The 16,098-nt window shown below is 44.9% G+C and overlaps 1 protein-coding gene across 1 annotated transcript; it reads right to left on the minus strand.

Moving 5' to 3' along the window:
• Positions 1–5,808: 5,808 nt before the first annotated feature.
• Positions 5,809–13,572, minus strand: LOC116891762 (T-cell ecto-ADP-ribosyltransferase 2). Its single transcript, XM_032893087.1, has 4 exons — positions 13,371–13,572; positions 8,906–8,977; positions 7,755–8,448; positions 5,809–6,078 (listed from the first exon to the last, which is right to left on the minus strand). The coding sequence occupies exons 2-4, from the start codon at positions 8,954–8,956 to the stop codon at positions 5,996–5,998; spliced, it is 828 nt and encodes a 275-aa protein (XP_032748978.1). The 5' UTR covers positions 8,957–8,977; positions 13,371–13,572; the 3' UTR covers positions 5,809–5,995.
• Positions 13,573–16,098: the final 2,526 nt, after the last annotated feature.

The following is a 16,098-nucleotide window of genomic DNA, read 5'->3' on the forward strand; positions in this document are numbered from 1 at the left end:
CAGCATAGTACAGATTATTAATAAATTATAGTATCATTGCATCATTTTCTTAAGAGCTAAACTGAGAATGTGGGGAAGAAATCTCCAACAGATACTAAGAAACAACAGAGGACATAACAACTCCCAAAGGAAAATACAATACTATAACTACAGAACCAAAAAGAAAACTACATTTAGAGACTTCCCCAGCACTATGAACTTCAATGGATCAGGTCTTTGATTTTGTTTTGGCGGGTGGTGCTATCTATGATGCTGAGTTTTGTGGCTTTAATAGTACTTCCATCATGGGGTCAGCTGTGCTGAGGTCTGGGGCCCTACTAAGGTATGAGATCATACTAAGGTCTAGGGCCTTGTTACATTCCCCACTAGTCTACGTGAGTGAGTCAAATCATGGGCTTATACTGTTCTATAGTAAGATGTAGGACCCCGGGGTTGGGGATTTAGCTCAGCTGGTTCAGTCCCCAGCTCCGAAAAAAAAGAAGAAAAAAAAAGATGCAGGACCCCTCACTTTATCCAATCAGAATGAGGACTAAAGGATCAGTAAGTAAGTAGCAGAGTACTTACTTAGCTGGCCTGATCAGCTAGTATAGAAACAAAAGGTTTCTCCCAAAGCCATAGATAGTCCCTTTATCTCATGAGAAGTAAGTCTAAGACTCTCTGATTTTGTAGGACCACTTACGCAAAGGAGTCTAACTGTTGTTTTCATTTAGAAATGGAAACTGTAATAGATGTAGGTCCTGATCAACCCGTCTACTTTGTCTTTATCTCCCATGACAAAGGCTTCCATGACAAAATGCTGATAGCTGTTGAGGTGTCTATGACTGCTCCAGCCAGAAGTGGGACCAGGGCAGGAACGACTCTTTCTTTCTTTGTTTCTTTATTTGTTGTTTGTGTTTCTTTGTTTCTTTCACTCTTTGCTTTATGTCGGTCTGTCTGTCTGTCTGTCTATCTTTTCTAGTCCAGAGTCCATGTTAAAATGTATCATTTCACCTTTTTCCATTATATAAAGCATCAGAAAGGGCACATTTAATCGAGCCATTAGTGTATGTCCACCAAGTAGTCTCAGGGGTCCAGTAATATTGCTGTTGTCTAGAGACATTAACTTGCAAGGCAGAAGAGCAGGCATCAGAATAATGGGACGTGCCTAGGTTAAAAATGTTGGCTATTAGGAAGTTTCAGCCTCTTGTAAGTCCTCTAACATTTATTTAGTCTGTTCCCAGTCACAATGTATTTTGGGCTGACAGTCTGGTTAGTCCATATTCCTATGTAGTCCTGGGGCTGGGTGTCTAAGTGTAACCAGCAATCCTGGCTAATTTCTGTCTGGGAATGATTAACTTTATCCCTAGGGTCCCTTCCTGTGGCATAGAGTCTGATTCCTTAGGTTTTCCCTGTTTCACAAACACCAGAATCTTCCTGATGGAATTTTCAGGTTTTTAATTTTATGGCCATTGACTTCCGTGTTTCTTTTGTACACTCCCTAGGAGGGATTTTCTTTCTATATACTTACCTGTGTGTTTTCAGGAACCCTCTGTTTTACAACCCCAATTTCTGCAAAGTAAACTTCCTTGTTCCTGGCAAAGAGAGCCCAGACACAGGGCATGCATAGAATTGTAAACTCTTATTCTTATTCTTATTTCAAAAGATTAAAAACTTCTATGTCTTTTCTTTTTCTAGTACAACCACACATTTAAAGTGAGCATCAGTGAGCAAAGGACAAGATGAAATATGGGTTGCTGGTCTGTAGCTACATTAACTATCATTTTCCCTTCCTCTTTTTTTTTTTTTCTTTTTTCTTTTTTTCAGAGCTGGGGACCGAATCCAGGGCCTTGAGCTTACTAGGCAAGCGCTCTACCACTGAGCTAAATCCCCAACCCCTCCCTTTGTTTTTTTTTAATTCCCAGATCCAGGCCTGAGGGCAGTGGAGGGTTGGACCATGATCCTTCACTCATATCAAACATAAGACTCAGAAGGCAGTAGAGCAGCATGGAGTGAAAGGGCCTAGGTCTCAATGAAACCTTAAATTTAATGGGCCCATAGTGTGAGAGACAGTCCATTTGCCAGCAGCATCCATAGCTTCTAAGTCCTTGACCTGGATGTGGTAGATTCATAGTGTAAGCCAGCTATATTCACCACCTTAGGAGTGGAGACAATCACTATCGCAAGAACACTGGCTTCCAGGCAGCTAGAACAAGGGTCTTAAAGCCCACAGCCATAATGACACACTTCCTCCAACAAAGCCACACCTACTCCAACAAGGCCACACCTCCAAATAGTGCCATTCCATGGGCCAAGCATATTCAAACCACCACAGCCTCCATCTTGGTACCTAATAGCAATTTGACTCTAACTCCAGTCCCTGGAAAAGTTCCCAGTGACCCCAACTCAGTGACCTTCACCCATAAATGTATAGCCATTACCACCTCCTTCATTATAATTTGACTAGCTGTGTTTTTGGCTTCTGTAACCTGTTTCTGTAACCAAAGGACTGTTCTGAGATTCCCCCAGATAGCTCTTGATTTGCTTATGCAGATACTCAAGATCTTCTTATGAATCTCACATTTAAAAGTCCTTCTCTTGATCCCACCACAACTGGCTCAGCAGTCTCTGGTTTGGCTCAGATATTGCTGTCCTGCTGGCAGCTACAATAAGTTGAACTAATTACAATTGTAATCTGAATTGAGTCTGCGCTCTTTTCCAAAGGCTCTCTAAGTCTGTAACAGGGGAGTAAGGGAAACTTTATACTCTAAGACTCTCTGATTTTGTAGGATCACTTCTGCAAAGGAGTCTAACTGTCGTTTTTATTCATTAATGGAAACTTTAATATTTGTAGGTCCTGATCAACCCATCTACTTTGTCTTTATCTCCCATATGTCACCAGGCTTGGTGAGTGTAAGACACAGACTTCCTGATCCATATATACCTCAAAATGTGCCTGTCTGGGAGGTAAGATGGCTCAACACTTAAGATGCTTCATGTGCAAACTGACAACCTAAGTTTGATCCCTGGAACCTATACAAAGGTTGAAGATGAGAACTAATACCACAGACATGTCCCTAGACACATTTCAAGGCATGAAGGCACACACATCACACATAGACAGTAGTAATCTTTTTAAAATTAATGTAGTTATCCGTTTCAATAGAAATATCTGGTTATTAAAGTGAACTGACAGAGCTCAGTAGCTGGTTGCATTTCTAATGGGCTAGACAGTGGAATTTATCTGGGTCAGCCCTTATATTGATGGACCATTCAATTCGTCCTGCAGGAGCATCCGTGTGTGAGAAATGTGCCACACGAACGTACTCAGCTGTAGAAGTGTGGGCATCAGACCTCATGCCTTAGTGGAGTCTCTCAAACAAATCCTACAATCTACAGAAGTACCTAGTCACAGAAAAGCAAGATATGGTTATAAATGGTTTGTTTCCTTGGATTGCAACATTTATCACAAATTGCATATTTTAAACTGTTACTGCCCTGCCTTGCCTTGGGCTGGGACCTCTGGCTGCTGTGCTAAGGTCAGTGAGAATGAGACCATCATAATAGCCCAGGACTGTGCAGAAGCAATGGAGGTTAAAAGTAAAGCCAAGAGACATCTAGAGTCTCCACCGCTATGCCACCTGGGAAAGAAGCCCACAGATCTGTCTTCCACACACAGCATGGTCAGATCATAGACATGGAACTCTGCCTGCCACCATACCAAGTTGACTTACTGGGAAAGACGCTCACAGAGATACTACCTCAGCTGCAAGAAGATGGCAGGCATGGGACACACGGAGCACTGCCTGCCTTCATGCAACAGAATAGTTGGGGTAAGACATCCCAAGACTGGCCCACCAGCATCATCATGTCAGAGAGAGATGCCCTGAGACCTGAACTCTGCTGTATGACTCGGGCGGATCATAGACACACAGATGCCATTCTGTTTTCTCACCATGAAGTACACGAGGGGGAGAATGTTCATTGACTTGCCCAGCTCCATGCCACAGGGCAAGACTATAAATATCTAGGGGCCCATTTGCCACCATCAGCGGCCCACCAACTGCTTGGCCACCCTTCAGCAGGAGACCCTACAATGTACAAGTATGGACAGAAAGAGAATCAGGACAATTTGAGCATTGTATAGGGAGATGGAGCTGGAGATGCAAGGGAGCAGAATAGTCTGTTGTGAATAGCAGCCCTGCCACCTTGAGGCCATGGTGAAGTTCCTGTGGGTGAAGTCCCTGCTAGTGAGACCACTTGAGGGTCATGTCTGGGCCAATGGAGGTCTGTCAATGTCCACAGCTCATATTTCCCCCAGAGACCGGGGAAGGGCCCGTGTCTGGGCAGCAGTGTCCCTGGGGCCATGTGGATGTCTAAGGGCCTGTGCAGAGCTGTCCTCCAGGGGAAGGTCCTGGGTCTGGGCAGCAGCTTCTCTGAGAGCATGTGGATGTCTAAGGGCCTGTGCAGAGCTTTCCTCGCCCCTCACTGGCTCTGGAGAGTTGGTTCTACCTCATGCCCATGAGCAGCTGCACTTAGGAGAGACCCTTAGAGATGGCCCTGTGTGTTGCCTGGATAGCATAGTGGAACTGGCCCTGGTGGGTGGTGGGAGACTGGTGAGCAGGTCCAGAGACTGAGTGTGAGAAAGCTGACTCCCCCTTCATCTGCTGTGAGGCCACATGGCCACTGGGGTAATGCCCTACCCCAACTGGCCCCTCCCCACCTGCAGCAGCTTGCCTGAGGTGGGAGGTGTAGAGGTCATGGAGGCTGGCTGTGACCCTTCCATGGTTACTGCACTAGGGAGAGCGGCTTCACCACTCATCTCCTATGTGGTAGCCTACATGGGTATGATGGCCTCAGCCCCATCGCAAGTTGCTACCTTGATGTAGTGGGGAAAGCTGACTCCCCTGGGCTCATAAGAGCAAGTGAGTTGGGCCTGCCCCTTGCTGGCTACAGAACTTGGGAGAGTGGGCCCTCTACTTTACCTGGCAAGCACAGTAGACCTGGCACTAGTGGTCAGGGTGCAAGGGTAGATGGCCTGATGGTGTGAGAGTAGGAATCTACCCCAGCACTTGATAGTTTCTGGGACCTGCACCTCAACTGGGAAGCACAGTGAAGCTGGCTATGGAGACATGGATACAGGTAAGCCACCTTAAGGGCTTGAGAGCAGGAGAGGTGACACTGCCTGACTCCTGCCAATGACAGCACTGGGTGGCCTAGCCAGAGCAGTACTTGAAGAGATTGCCCAGCTGGTATAGATAAGGGAGAGCAGTGGGCTGACCAACTCAGCAACCACCCAGGCCAAGCTACAGAGTTTGAGATGGTCCACCCAAAATTCTCCATCATCTGTGAACTGTTGGAGTGCTTGAAAGGGCTGGTCCTGCTGATTCAAAGCTACATGATACAGGGCAACAACAGGATAACCAGGAGGAGTCCTGGTAATGACCCATTATAAATGGGGTCACAGAAGCCAGAAACCAGGAATCACATCAATGACTCCTTGGAATGAAGATGTGTGATCAGAGGGGAATGCCGTGGAGCACATCATGACACACTAGAAATTCCACCATGAGATGTATTACACACTTTGAGTTCTTTATTTTCCTCGTTTGGGTTTTAGTGGGAGGGGGAAGGGTTGCAAGAGCAGGGGATGGATATGAAGGGACAAAAAAAGAATGAGACTGGGTACATGGAATTAAACTCAGGAAAAAAAATCAATAAAAACTTTTAAAAACAAAACAACAACAAAAAACATTCTTACTACTGACCATGTAGACAAACATTGCTTTTTGATCATAGCAAAGTGTCAAAGAGTCATAAATTTAGAGTAAGAGTGTAAAGTTTCAGGGACTAACAAAGTCAGATCCTTGGATGCCTACAGAAGTCGTGCATGCTAGAGCAGACCTTCCCTGATAGGATCCCACCCTCCCCTCCACCACAGATCTTAGACAACCAATCGAGTGCTTGCCCCTTGGCCTCCCTTTAACACTCAGACCCACAAACTGCAGACAGGAGAGGGCTACGGCTCAGCAAGACAAAGCAGCTGGACCAGAAGACTGGGGAGAACCACGAGGAACAGGGATACACAGCTCTCTCTGGCTCCTGAAGAAGGGAAGAGAAAGAGAGGTTTCAGAATGGGATCTGTCAGGACGTGGGTATCTCCCCTAAACATCCAGAACTTTAAATATAGCTCAGAACCCGAGAGTAGGCTCTAGAGGACTAGGGTGCCTGGCTAGACTCTTCCAGCACCCTCAGGACTCATAAAGTACTCAAACACCAGGAGAGTGAGCAAATGGATGGATTCCTGCCCCTGCCCAGGTTCTGTGCTCTAAGATACTGCCTAGAGTATTACTACTACTACTACTACTACTACTACTACTAATAATAATAATAATAATAATAATAACAACAACAACAACAACAGTAGAAAGCCTTCCCTGGGCAGAGTCTTCCCTGGCCTTCTAGAGACTACTACAGGCTTTGCCTTCTTCACCCAGGAAGAGGATTCAGGGTGTGAAACTTCTGAGGGTCTGCTGTTGAAGAGACATATACTCTATGCTAGCTGGTGTGATCTAGAGCTTACCTGAGGCTCTCAGCCTGCCTGAACATGGATCATTTGGCCCAGATGGGAAGCATCCTTCTTGGTGGACTCTGTGCCTGGGTAGTTCTCATGCTTTCTCTGGGATTGATCCAAATTCAAAATTTCTCTATGCAAATGCATAAAATCCCTATGGTCACTTCCCATAGTTCCACTTCTGCCTCCAAGGACTTCTCATGTTTCCAGGAACCTTTCAGGGTGTCAGGGCTACTTAGACATAAGACTGCTGTGTGCTCAGGATTCTAACTGTAACTTATTTCAGGTTGGCTCCTTGGGCTTTCAGTCAAATGTACCACCCTAGATAACATTTAGTGGAGTCAGACACTTTCCAGATCCTGAGTGGTGGGCAATAGGAGCCAAGGTCTCTAGACTGGAAGCAAGAGCTTTTTCTGTAAGTATGGAGTCCCTCAAGACTATGAGTTTGGATCAAATGGCTGAGATGTGAGCAGCATTCTTCACATTTAAAATCAAACAGCATTTGTTGAACGATATCTACATGTCAAGCAATATATCTTGAATGCATTTCTTTTCATTCTTGTGACAATACTATGAGAATATTTGTTATTTGGGTCTTTAATACTGAAATGGAAAAAACAGAGGCACAGATAATCTGGTAGCTTGCCAAGAGTCACACAGAACTAGTGACATTTGAATCAGGGTACCACTGAGTCTGACTCCAAAGCTACGACAGAGAACATGGTTGGTAATTTTCTCTGGAAGTACTAAGGAAGGATTACCATAATAAGTGATACTTGAACAGTGCTCTGAGCGGACACTACCATGATAAAATTGATGGAGTCTTTGCTTGCACCAAATGAGATCTCTAGTCAAGGGATGAAGAGAACTCAGGCCACAATGCATGATGGGTATACATGCATGGAGACCCCCAAACACAGGCATCTTTAATTTCAAAGGATGGAGAATCAGCTGCAGATGACACACGTCACTCATCATGAGGAGTCCCTGGTAAGAGATTTTCCTGAAGCTACTCATTGTTTCAACCATTTCTGACGCACTGTCACTGTGCGACATGTGCTTGGCTAACCAATGCTACCATTCACTGTGCCAGGCACCTTCATCATATGCAAGGTCTACCATGTGGCTTCTGGTAGGGAGCACCCTCTGTCCCATTTCATGAGGTCCCCTGACAGCTCCACCTCAAACATGAGCAAACTCTCACCTGCGCTGCTGTACAAGCAATTGTAGTTGCTCTTCTTCCTCTTCGGGGAGTCCAGGAAAATTTCGTTGTAGCCTTGTGTCCTGACTTTCTGATATACCTCATAGCCTGGAATTAACACCTCCTCTTGGTCAGGACGGAAAGAGAATTGTTTGATATTAACCCCCAAGCAGGTTTTGATGATGAACAGCGTCCCATGATCACTGAAAAACTCTGGAGATTGAGCTACTGCCTTAGACAATGATGAAGATGTGAACTGCCCAAATCGCACAGAGCCAGCTCCAGTATAGTGAAACCTGGTCTTAGTGCCTCGGTAGACTGAATGACAATCCCCGTTACTCAAAAGCTGAAGAGCTCTTGTTAAGTAGTAATGGAAGGCCTTGTAGTGGAATTGACCAGGATTTTCCTTGAATTCCCTAACAGCTCTGTTAAAATCTACAGCGATACTCCCAGTGTAGGCAACTAAAGCCGTTCCATGGAAATCATTGAAACCTTTGGGATAAGTCCTACTAGGTTTTATGTTGTTCCATCGTTTCTTTGCCTCTTCCCATGCAACTTTTAATTTCGCATTCATATTAAAGTCTTCCTGTAAAAGCAGGGGTGCCTTTTCCTCCATTTTGTTGACACAGCCCTCATACTGGTCATCAAATGCTTTGGGAGCCATGTCTAGCATCAAAGGCCCTGTCAGCCCAGTCACCTGAAAGAAAGAAGCAGGGTCCTCTGTTACTAGCTAAGCTTGCTGAGTTACCAGCCTGTGCTGAGCGCTGTGGAGCCTGCAGCATGGGATATCACACACTCCAACCTCACACATGGCTCACGCATGGACACAATCTCACTACATTAAGAAGGACAGAAAGTCAAGGCAGAGATCTCTGATCCTTTTGTATCTAGAGATACTATATTTCTTTCTTTATTCAATTAATTCTTTAGTGAGCACACAAAGCAAGAAACCTCATCATGACCTTTTCATAGTCATATATCATTGTAGATTGTTCATAGTCAACACACACACACACACACACACACACACACAGACCAATCTGATATTATCTTTACATTACTTCCTCAAAGTTCATGCTCTCTAACATCTGCTTCCACAGACTCAACCGTGGGAACTAAAGTGAGGTCAACAGGATGTGGGTTGAGAAAATTACCTGCTGAATTAACCACCAAGTTAGGAAGAACTTGCAAATATTTGATGGCATCGTCAAGTTAAAAAAAAATGGCTGCAAGCAAAATAAGACAATGAAAGAGACATGCACAGTACACACAATCATTTAACAGTCTGTTCATGGAGGAGCTCTGGGTTAATGACTCAATCTCTACGTCATGTCTGGGCTCCTGCAACCACTGCTCCCAGAATGGCATATCAAGACTCTGTGAATCAATGGGCTTGGGTTCCCTACCAGTGAGGGGCTACAACCAATCCTGGTAACACACAGAGCTGTGCAGCAACACACAGAGCTGTGCAGCACGTAGGTTGCCAGGACGTACTGTAGCAGATCTCTGATAGGCCGTGGAGTTTACTTTGCACAGATCTGTAAACTGCTGTCCATATTTAATTACCTTGTGGCTCACACTTGGCTCGATACCTCTGAATGAAGTCTCTTAATCGTGTCAGTACTCACTATGTTCTATGATTGGGTATGGCTGTCCTCCAATGTTCTCAGTGTGCCCACATGGAGGAAGTAAAACCTTTAAGTGGTGAAGTCTACTGGGAAGTGACCAAGTTCTGGAGGGCATCACACTCAGTAGAGATCAATTAAGTGTTGTGGGATCCTACTCAGTTCTTGCAGGAGCAAGGCCGGCCTCAACCTCTCTGGGCTCCTCTCTTGCCATGTCCTCCATTCTGCACATGGCAGTGGCTCTCTGCCATATTGTGACTCTTCCAGGAGAACCCTAACCAGACAGCATTGCCATGATATTTTGACTTTCCAGCCATCAGACATTCACTTTATAAACTTTGCAGCCTCAAGCATTTGTGAAAGTAGTAGAAGACACAAACGGAGGAGATAGCTCAGTGGGTAGAGTTCTCGGCTTGCAAACACAGACCTGAGTTCGATTCCCAGAACCCTGGGGAGAAAACAGAGTGTGGTGAATGCACTTGGAATTCTGGAACTTGGAGTTGGAGAGAGATGGATTTGTGAGATCCCTGAGCTTCATTAGAAAGTCAGAATAGCCCACTCGCTGTGTGTCAGGCCTGGGAGAAACCCTATCTTCACAAAGATAGTGGGCAGTGCCTGAGGGAAGAGAGCAGAGTCATCCTCTGGTTCCCACATGCATGTACCCACACACATGCAAACGCATAGGTGTCATGTACCCCAACACACATAGAGAAAAGGAAGGGTAAGAGACCAACACAATATACCTTAATTAGAGTTGTATCTTATGAATGTTTATTGTTTTCACTGCTTCTTGAGGGTAGAGATTTTAAGTGTCCCCTGGGTTGCAGGTAAAGGAGTGAGAAGGAACAATCACTCATCTTTGCCCTGCTACCCATCCCTTCCTTCCTTCCTACCTTCTGTCTTTTGGGAATCCATGAAGACTCTACTCTGTAATCATGTAAGCCTGCTGTGTTAAGTTCCACAGAATTTCTACTTAATCTGATAAGACAACACTCCCCCCACATCCTGAGGGTGGCAGAGATGAGTTGCACCATGTGGCTAACTCGCTGTCCTTGGGGAGGCTGTACTCCTGGCTCCTCCTCAGCTTGGCTTCTCCCACCTGAGTTTGGGGGACGCTGCAGAACCAACAGGGTGAGCACTCTGCACTGCAGTGAAGGTTCCCACCTTCTCTACACCCTGAGCTTTAAACCATTATAAGGTACTGTGAGAGGCTGTGCTCAGCTGCATGAGAGCTAGCTCAGTGTCACCTCTGTTCACACACAGTCACCACTCTCAAGGACACCAACAGTTCACCTCAGCTTCCTGTCATGATAGATTGGACATCCCAGGGTGATACCCAGTACATGGGAGGCAGAGACATCTCTGCCAGTTGCAGGCCAGCCTGGTCTATATCTTCAGTTCCTGGCCAGTCAAGAATCCAGTGTCACATCCTTCCTTAAACAAAATTTAGAATGGACAGCTATCTATAATAAATTCTTTGCTAAAAAATTTATGTTGGACCAGGCTATAAAACAAATAAAAAATGTAGTAGATATTCAATAAAGCCAAAACAAAAACACATCACTATCACCCAAAATAAACCAGGGCTCTGGGGGTGGGGGGTCATCAGTTAAGATCAAGCCCTATACTTCCAGAGGAATTGGGGTCAATTTCCACCACCACCTCAAACAGCTAACAACAGTCTGTAAATCTAGATCTAGGATATTATGTCTCTGGCCTCTCACTCACGTACACAGACACACACATACGTTTAATTAAGAATAGAAATAGCAATGTTTTGTTGGTATAACTGGGAGGCCTGTTCTTTTCTGAATGGAAATGAAGGGGCAGTGGATCTGGGGTAGAAGAGTTGTGTTTTGTGTGTGTGTGTGTGTGTGTGTGTGTGAGAGAGAGAGAGAGAGAGAGAGAGAGAGAGAGAGAGAGAGAGAGAGAGGGACAACTGATGGGACAGGAGGCTGAAATCCTGATATATTGCATGACAGAAGAATATATTAATTTAAAAAAATAGAAATAGGAGACGGAGAGACCGTTCGGTGGTAGAGAGCACTGCTTGCTCTTCTAAAACCCCAGGGTTCAAGTCTCAGGACCTACATAGTGGTTCACCACTGTCTGAAATTCCAGTCCCAGGTGTATCAGATGCCTCTTATGGCCTCTGAGGGCTCTGTGACCATTTGATACACAGAGGTACACTCTGACAAAACGCCTATACAGGTAAAAATAAATAAAAATTTCAAAAATTACAAAATAAAATTTAAAACAACTTTCATGTCTGAAAAATCACAAATGTAAAAGTTTTCATTTAAAATATTTGAATTATAGGCTGGGCACATAGCTCGGTTGGTAAAGTGACAACCGGACACCCAGGAGTTCCTGAACTGAATCTCAGCACAGTCTAATACTGGCTGTTGTGGCACAGCCTGTAATCCCCGTCTCTCAGATGCAGAAATGGGAGCATCAGAAGCTCAGCTCACCCTTGACCATGTAATAAGTTTCAGAACACCATAGGCTGTATGTGACCCTGGTCTCAAAACAAGACAATCGTGCCAGGTCGGATGGGGCATACTTTTAATCCCAGCATTCAGAAGGCAGACATAGATGGATCTCAGTGAGCACCAGGCTGCCCTGATGTACATACAAAGCTCCGGGACAGACAGACAGACGCTGCAAGAGAGACCCTGTCTTAAAACCAAATAAAAAAATTAATACAACAAATAATGTATCTGACACGTAATTACAAAAACTATTAATTTAATATTTTTATCAGCCTATACCTTGATTACATCACTCCCAAAATCCTCAATTGACTGTTGGAATTTTAAAATTATGCCACTGAGATACTGGATATTTGTATTCTCTCTATAGAGAAACAACTAAATCATTTTTCATCAATTGCAATGTTCTATCAATTTCTTTTAGCTTCAAGCAAAACTGTGAAGCTTCACATGCCCTTCTTTAAGGAGTCCCAAGACTCTAGCCTTCCTTCCCAAATTCTTAAAGTTCTCTTGGATAAACCAGATATGGCCACACATCTGGAATCTCAGCCTTTGGAAGCATCCCAAGTCCCCGGCCCCTTTGGGGTGTAATGAGACTCTAAAACAATAACAATGGTACACTTAAGCTCTGGACAGCAATAGACACACAGGTGAGTTCCTCTGGCCTCATGTACAGATGGGAGCCACTTAGGAGACCGCCATTCCCTTATTGTGGTTTCTAAAGTTTGGTTGTATAAGAAGTTCTCTAGAAACCCGTCATCAAGAGGAATTTGTAGTCCTCGGTCTGAAGGTCATGCGTTTGGTGTTTCTAATGGGCTTCTTGCTAATTTTTCAGTTTGCTTTTTTTAAATAAAGAATTCTTTTTTCTAATTTTTTTTCCTTTTCTTTTTTTCGGAACTGGGGACCGAACCCAGGGCCTTGCGCTTGCTAGGCAAGTGCTCTACCACTGAGCTAAATCCCCAACCCCCTTTTTTCTAATTTTTAGTAATGAATATGCATGTATATCTGGAGGGATGGTGGTGGTGGTATGTGTACCTGAATGCAGTTGCCCTCTGAGGAGAGACGTGTCAGATCCTCTGTAGTTGGAGATACAGGCCCTTGTGAAACACCTAACATGGGTGATGGAACTGAACTCTGATCCCCTGCAAGAGCACGTACACGCTCTTAACCACTGAGCCCTCTCCACAAACCACAGGTTGCTTTCAGTAAGTGCTGCACAGCGTAAGGTTCCAACTGACGGGTGCTGAGGATCAAACGCAGAACGTTATGCAATCCAGGCAAGCACCTTCCCAATGAGCCACACCCCGATGGAGAGTGAAGCCTCTTTACACAGGGCACATCACCTCATTCCAGCTCTTTCTCTAGCCTCAACTACAACCACCCCTTTCTTGTCTTAAAATGTATGTTTGTCTTAAAACGTGTGCACAGTATGCTCACAGACACATGAGCATATGGAAGCCAGAGGCTAATGTCAGGTCTATTGTCCCCCACATTATATTTACCTGAGACAGTCTGTCACTAAGACTTTGAGAAGGCCTTTGCTTGCTATTTGATCTATGGAGGCTACGTGTAGGTTTCCAGGTAGGGGTGCAGGAGAGACCAACCAGCTGTCCCAGAATCTCTACTGTCACCGGAGCAGATGAAGCCCCAAACTTGCTTCTGTCCCCTCCTCAGCCACAGATGCTGCTCTTGGGACACTGAGCTCCTTGGAGAACCTGGGTAAATGTTGGGGAAGGGATGGCTTTCTGCCTCTTTGAACCAAAGAAAATTAGCACATTATTGCTCATCTGTATAGTCTTGAGAACGATCTATGATAGCCATATGTGAGGTTTTGAATTAATTCAAGTATAAAACAAGCCAAAGTAAAAGAGTACATGTCAGGTAGCAGTCAGGTAGATAGATGACTGGCTGGATAGGTGATAATTAAATAAGTAGATAGAAATATATGATAGATAGAGAAATAAAGATAGGTAGGAACACATCATTAAAACGAATGTTCAAAATATGCAGCAGAGATCAACTGGGGAGTGGAAAGTGAAGCCCCTTTGCACGGGGCACATCTCCACTTTCGAGTTCTTTCTTCACCCTCAGATAGAACTACCCCTTTCTTGTCTTTTACAAAATTTTTAAAGATGTACTTATTTTATTTATATCAGTACTCTGTAGCTGTCTTCAGACACAGCAGAAGAGGGCATCCGATCCCACTACAGATGGTTGTGAGTCATCGTGTGGTTGGTGGGAATTGAACTCAGGACCTCTGGAAGAGCAGTCAGTGCATTTAACAGCTGAGCTTTCCCTCCAGTCTCCTTTCTTGTCTTAAAACGTAGGCTTCAGCGCTCTCTTTTGAAGGCAGCAAGTCTGAGGAATCTCAGATGCCAGAGCCAGCAGAAGGAATCTGTCAGCACAGGGACTTTCTCACTCAGGACACATGGCTCAGCCAGCCTGGGGTGGCTTTTCAATTCACTTCTCCCCTCTCTAGTTTCTCAGAGTGGTTGATCCAAATGTCTGTCTCTCACAAGACTGCTGTCCACTTCCCCATGGGACAGCTAGGTACAGCCTCAGTCCCTGGCACCGATGCCCTCACAGCCCATGCAGATGTGCAGCATGAGTCACTTCTGCCCCAGTAGGAACTGGAATTTGTGTCTGCTAATTAAAATTCCCCTAGAAGTCTGGGTAGCTAACACCTTGGACCTCAATAGAAACATCCACATTGTTGTGTTTTCTTTCACCCCATCCCACTTGCCTCCCTCCTCCATCCCCCCTGCTCTATATCTGCCTTCAATCTCCAAGATCCTACACTGAAACAAAAATGTTGTCAGCATGGAGGAGACCTGGTGCAGGAGGACCTTGTGTTCTGTGTCAGACTGGGCTTCAGGGCAAGAGCTTACTTGAAAACTCTTAAATTAAAATTGAATATATATCCAGGCAATAGCGATGCACCCCGTTGATCCCCAGCATTCAGGAGGCAGAGGCAGGTTTATCTCTTGGAGTTTGAGTCCAGCCCGATCTACAGAGGTTGCTCTAGGACAGCCCAGGCTACATAAGCAAACCCTGTCTGGAAACCTGCCCCTCCCCATGAAAAGAGATAACTAAAGCATGCAAGAGGATAGAAGGCAACGTTTGCATGGACCTAGGGGGGAATGACATTGATTAAGGATATTCACGTTCTAGCTTGAAAACCCAGCAAGAACAGGAAGGGAAAGGTCTAAATAAATAAGAGACTGACTGTGTACACGGCATTGCATTCTACAGGACCTGGGAGGTAAACTGTATTGTCCTTCATTATATTTTTAAGTTTCTAGAAACAGTTATAGCCTCATGCCTGTCCTGCCTTTCTCTGGATTTGACCCCATCTCCTACCTGGGCAGTTTCTTACCCAGAGCTGACCTTCTGACCTTAACCCTTAAAGCATGGATCCCACTGCTATGCCCACACTAGCCCTCAGATTTTTCTCAAGTCCCCTCTACTTTAGAGACCTTCCCCTTCACAGGTCAGAGTTCAGAGTTGTTAGGTACCTGAGAAGATGTTTGGCAGCTGGGTCTCTGTCCTCTTCTAAAAGCAGGTGTTGCAGAAGTCAGTGCCGGGCCCCCTTTATCCTGCGGACAACATGCTTTCACTTTCAGGTTAGACATCCAATAGTTTCTGACCAACTTAAATTAGGTAGGTTGCATTTCTTACTGTATCCTTTCCATTCTCCATCACTCTTTTGTTCTAAGATATTTAGTTTTTGCCTCTGTGTAAGACAAGGACCTATTAGCCCAGACTGGCCTCTAACTCGCTATGTAGCTGATGATAACCTGAACTCCTGATTCTGTGTGTGTGTGTGTGTGTGTGTGTATGTGTGTGTTTATATATGTTATGTCGATACTGGAGAAGCAGAAGTTGGTTGACTTTTGCTGTATACACTAGTTCCACTAATTATGTGGAACCCTATCTATTGTGGTAGTTCATACCTTAATCCTACCACTTGGGAGGTTGAGGCAGAAGAATATCTATGAATTTGAGACCAGCCAGGATATACACAGTGAAATTCTGGCAGCAAAACAAAACTACCCCCATATTACTGAGGCTTTGGGGGACCTAGGGAAAGGTGAAGAGAAGTGAGCAATTGTGAAGTTCAGTTTTGCACCCTTAGTTGGTCCTGGATACAATTTTCTCATATGACTAAAGCATATGAACTAAGTGTTACCTTAGAGGTTCCTCTGGGAACTACCTGCTTCTTTCAATCCT

This window comes from Rattus rattus, chromosome 2 (genome assembly GCF_011064425.1).
Source record: "Rattus rattus isolate New Zealand chromosome 2, Rrattus_CSIRO_v1, whole genome shotgun sequence".
Classification (NCBI taxonomy): Eukaryota; Metazoa; Chordata; class Mammalia; order Rodentia; family Muridae; genus Rattus; species Rattus rattus.

Excerpts from the sequence above, each read along its gene's own strand:
- LOC116891762 (XM_032893087.1), bottom strand. The coding sequence starts at position 8,956 with ATGCCATCAAATATTTGCAAGTTCTTCCTAACTTGGTGGTTAATTCAG. Across the intron at positions 8,449-8,905 it reads CTTGGTGGTTAATTCAGCAG|GTGACTGGGCTGACAGGGCC; the intron begins GTAATTTTCTCA and ends TCTTTCTTTCAG. Across the intron at positions 6,079-7,754 it reads TTGCTTGTACAGCAGCGCAG|GAGCCAGAGAGAGCTGTGTA; the intron begins GTGAGAGTTTGC and ends TCCCTTCTTCAG.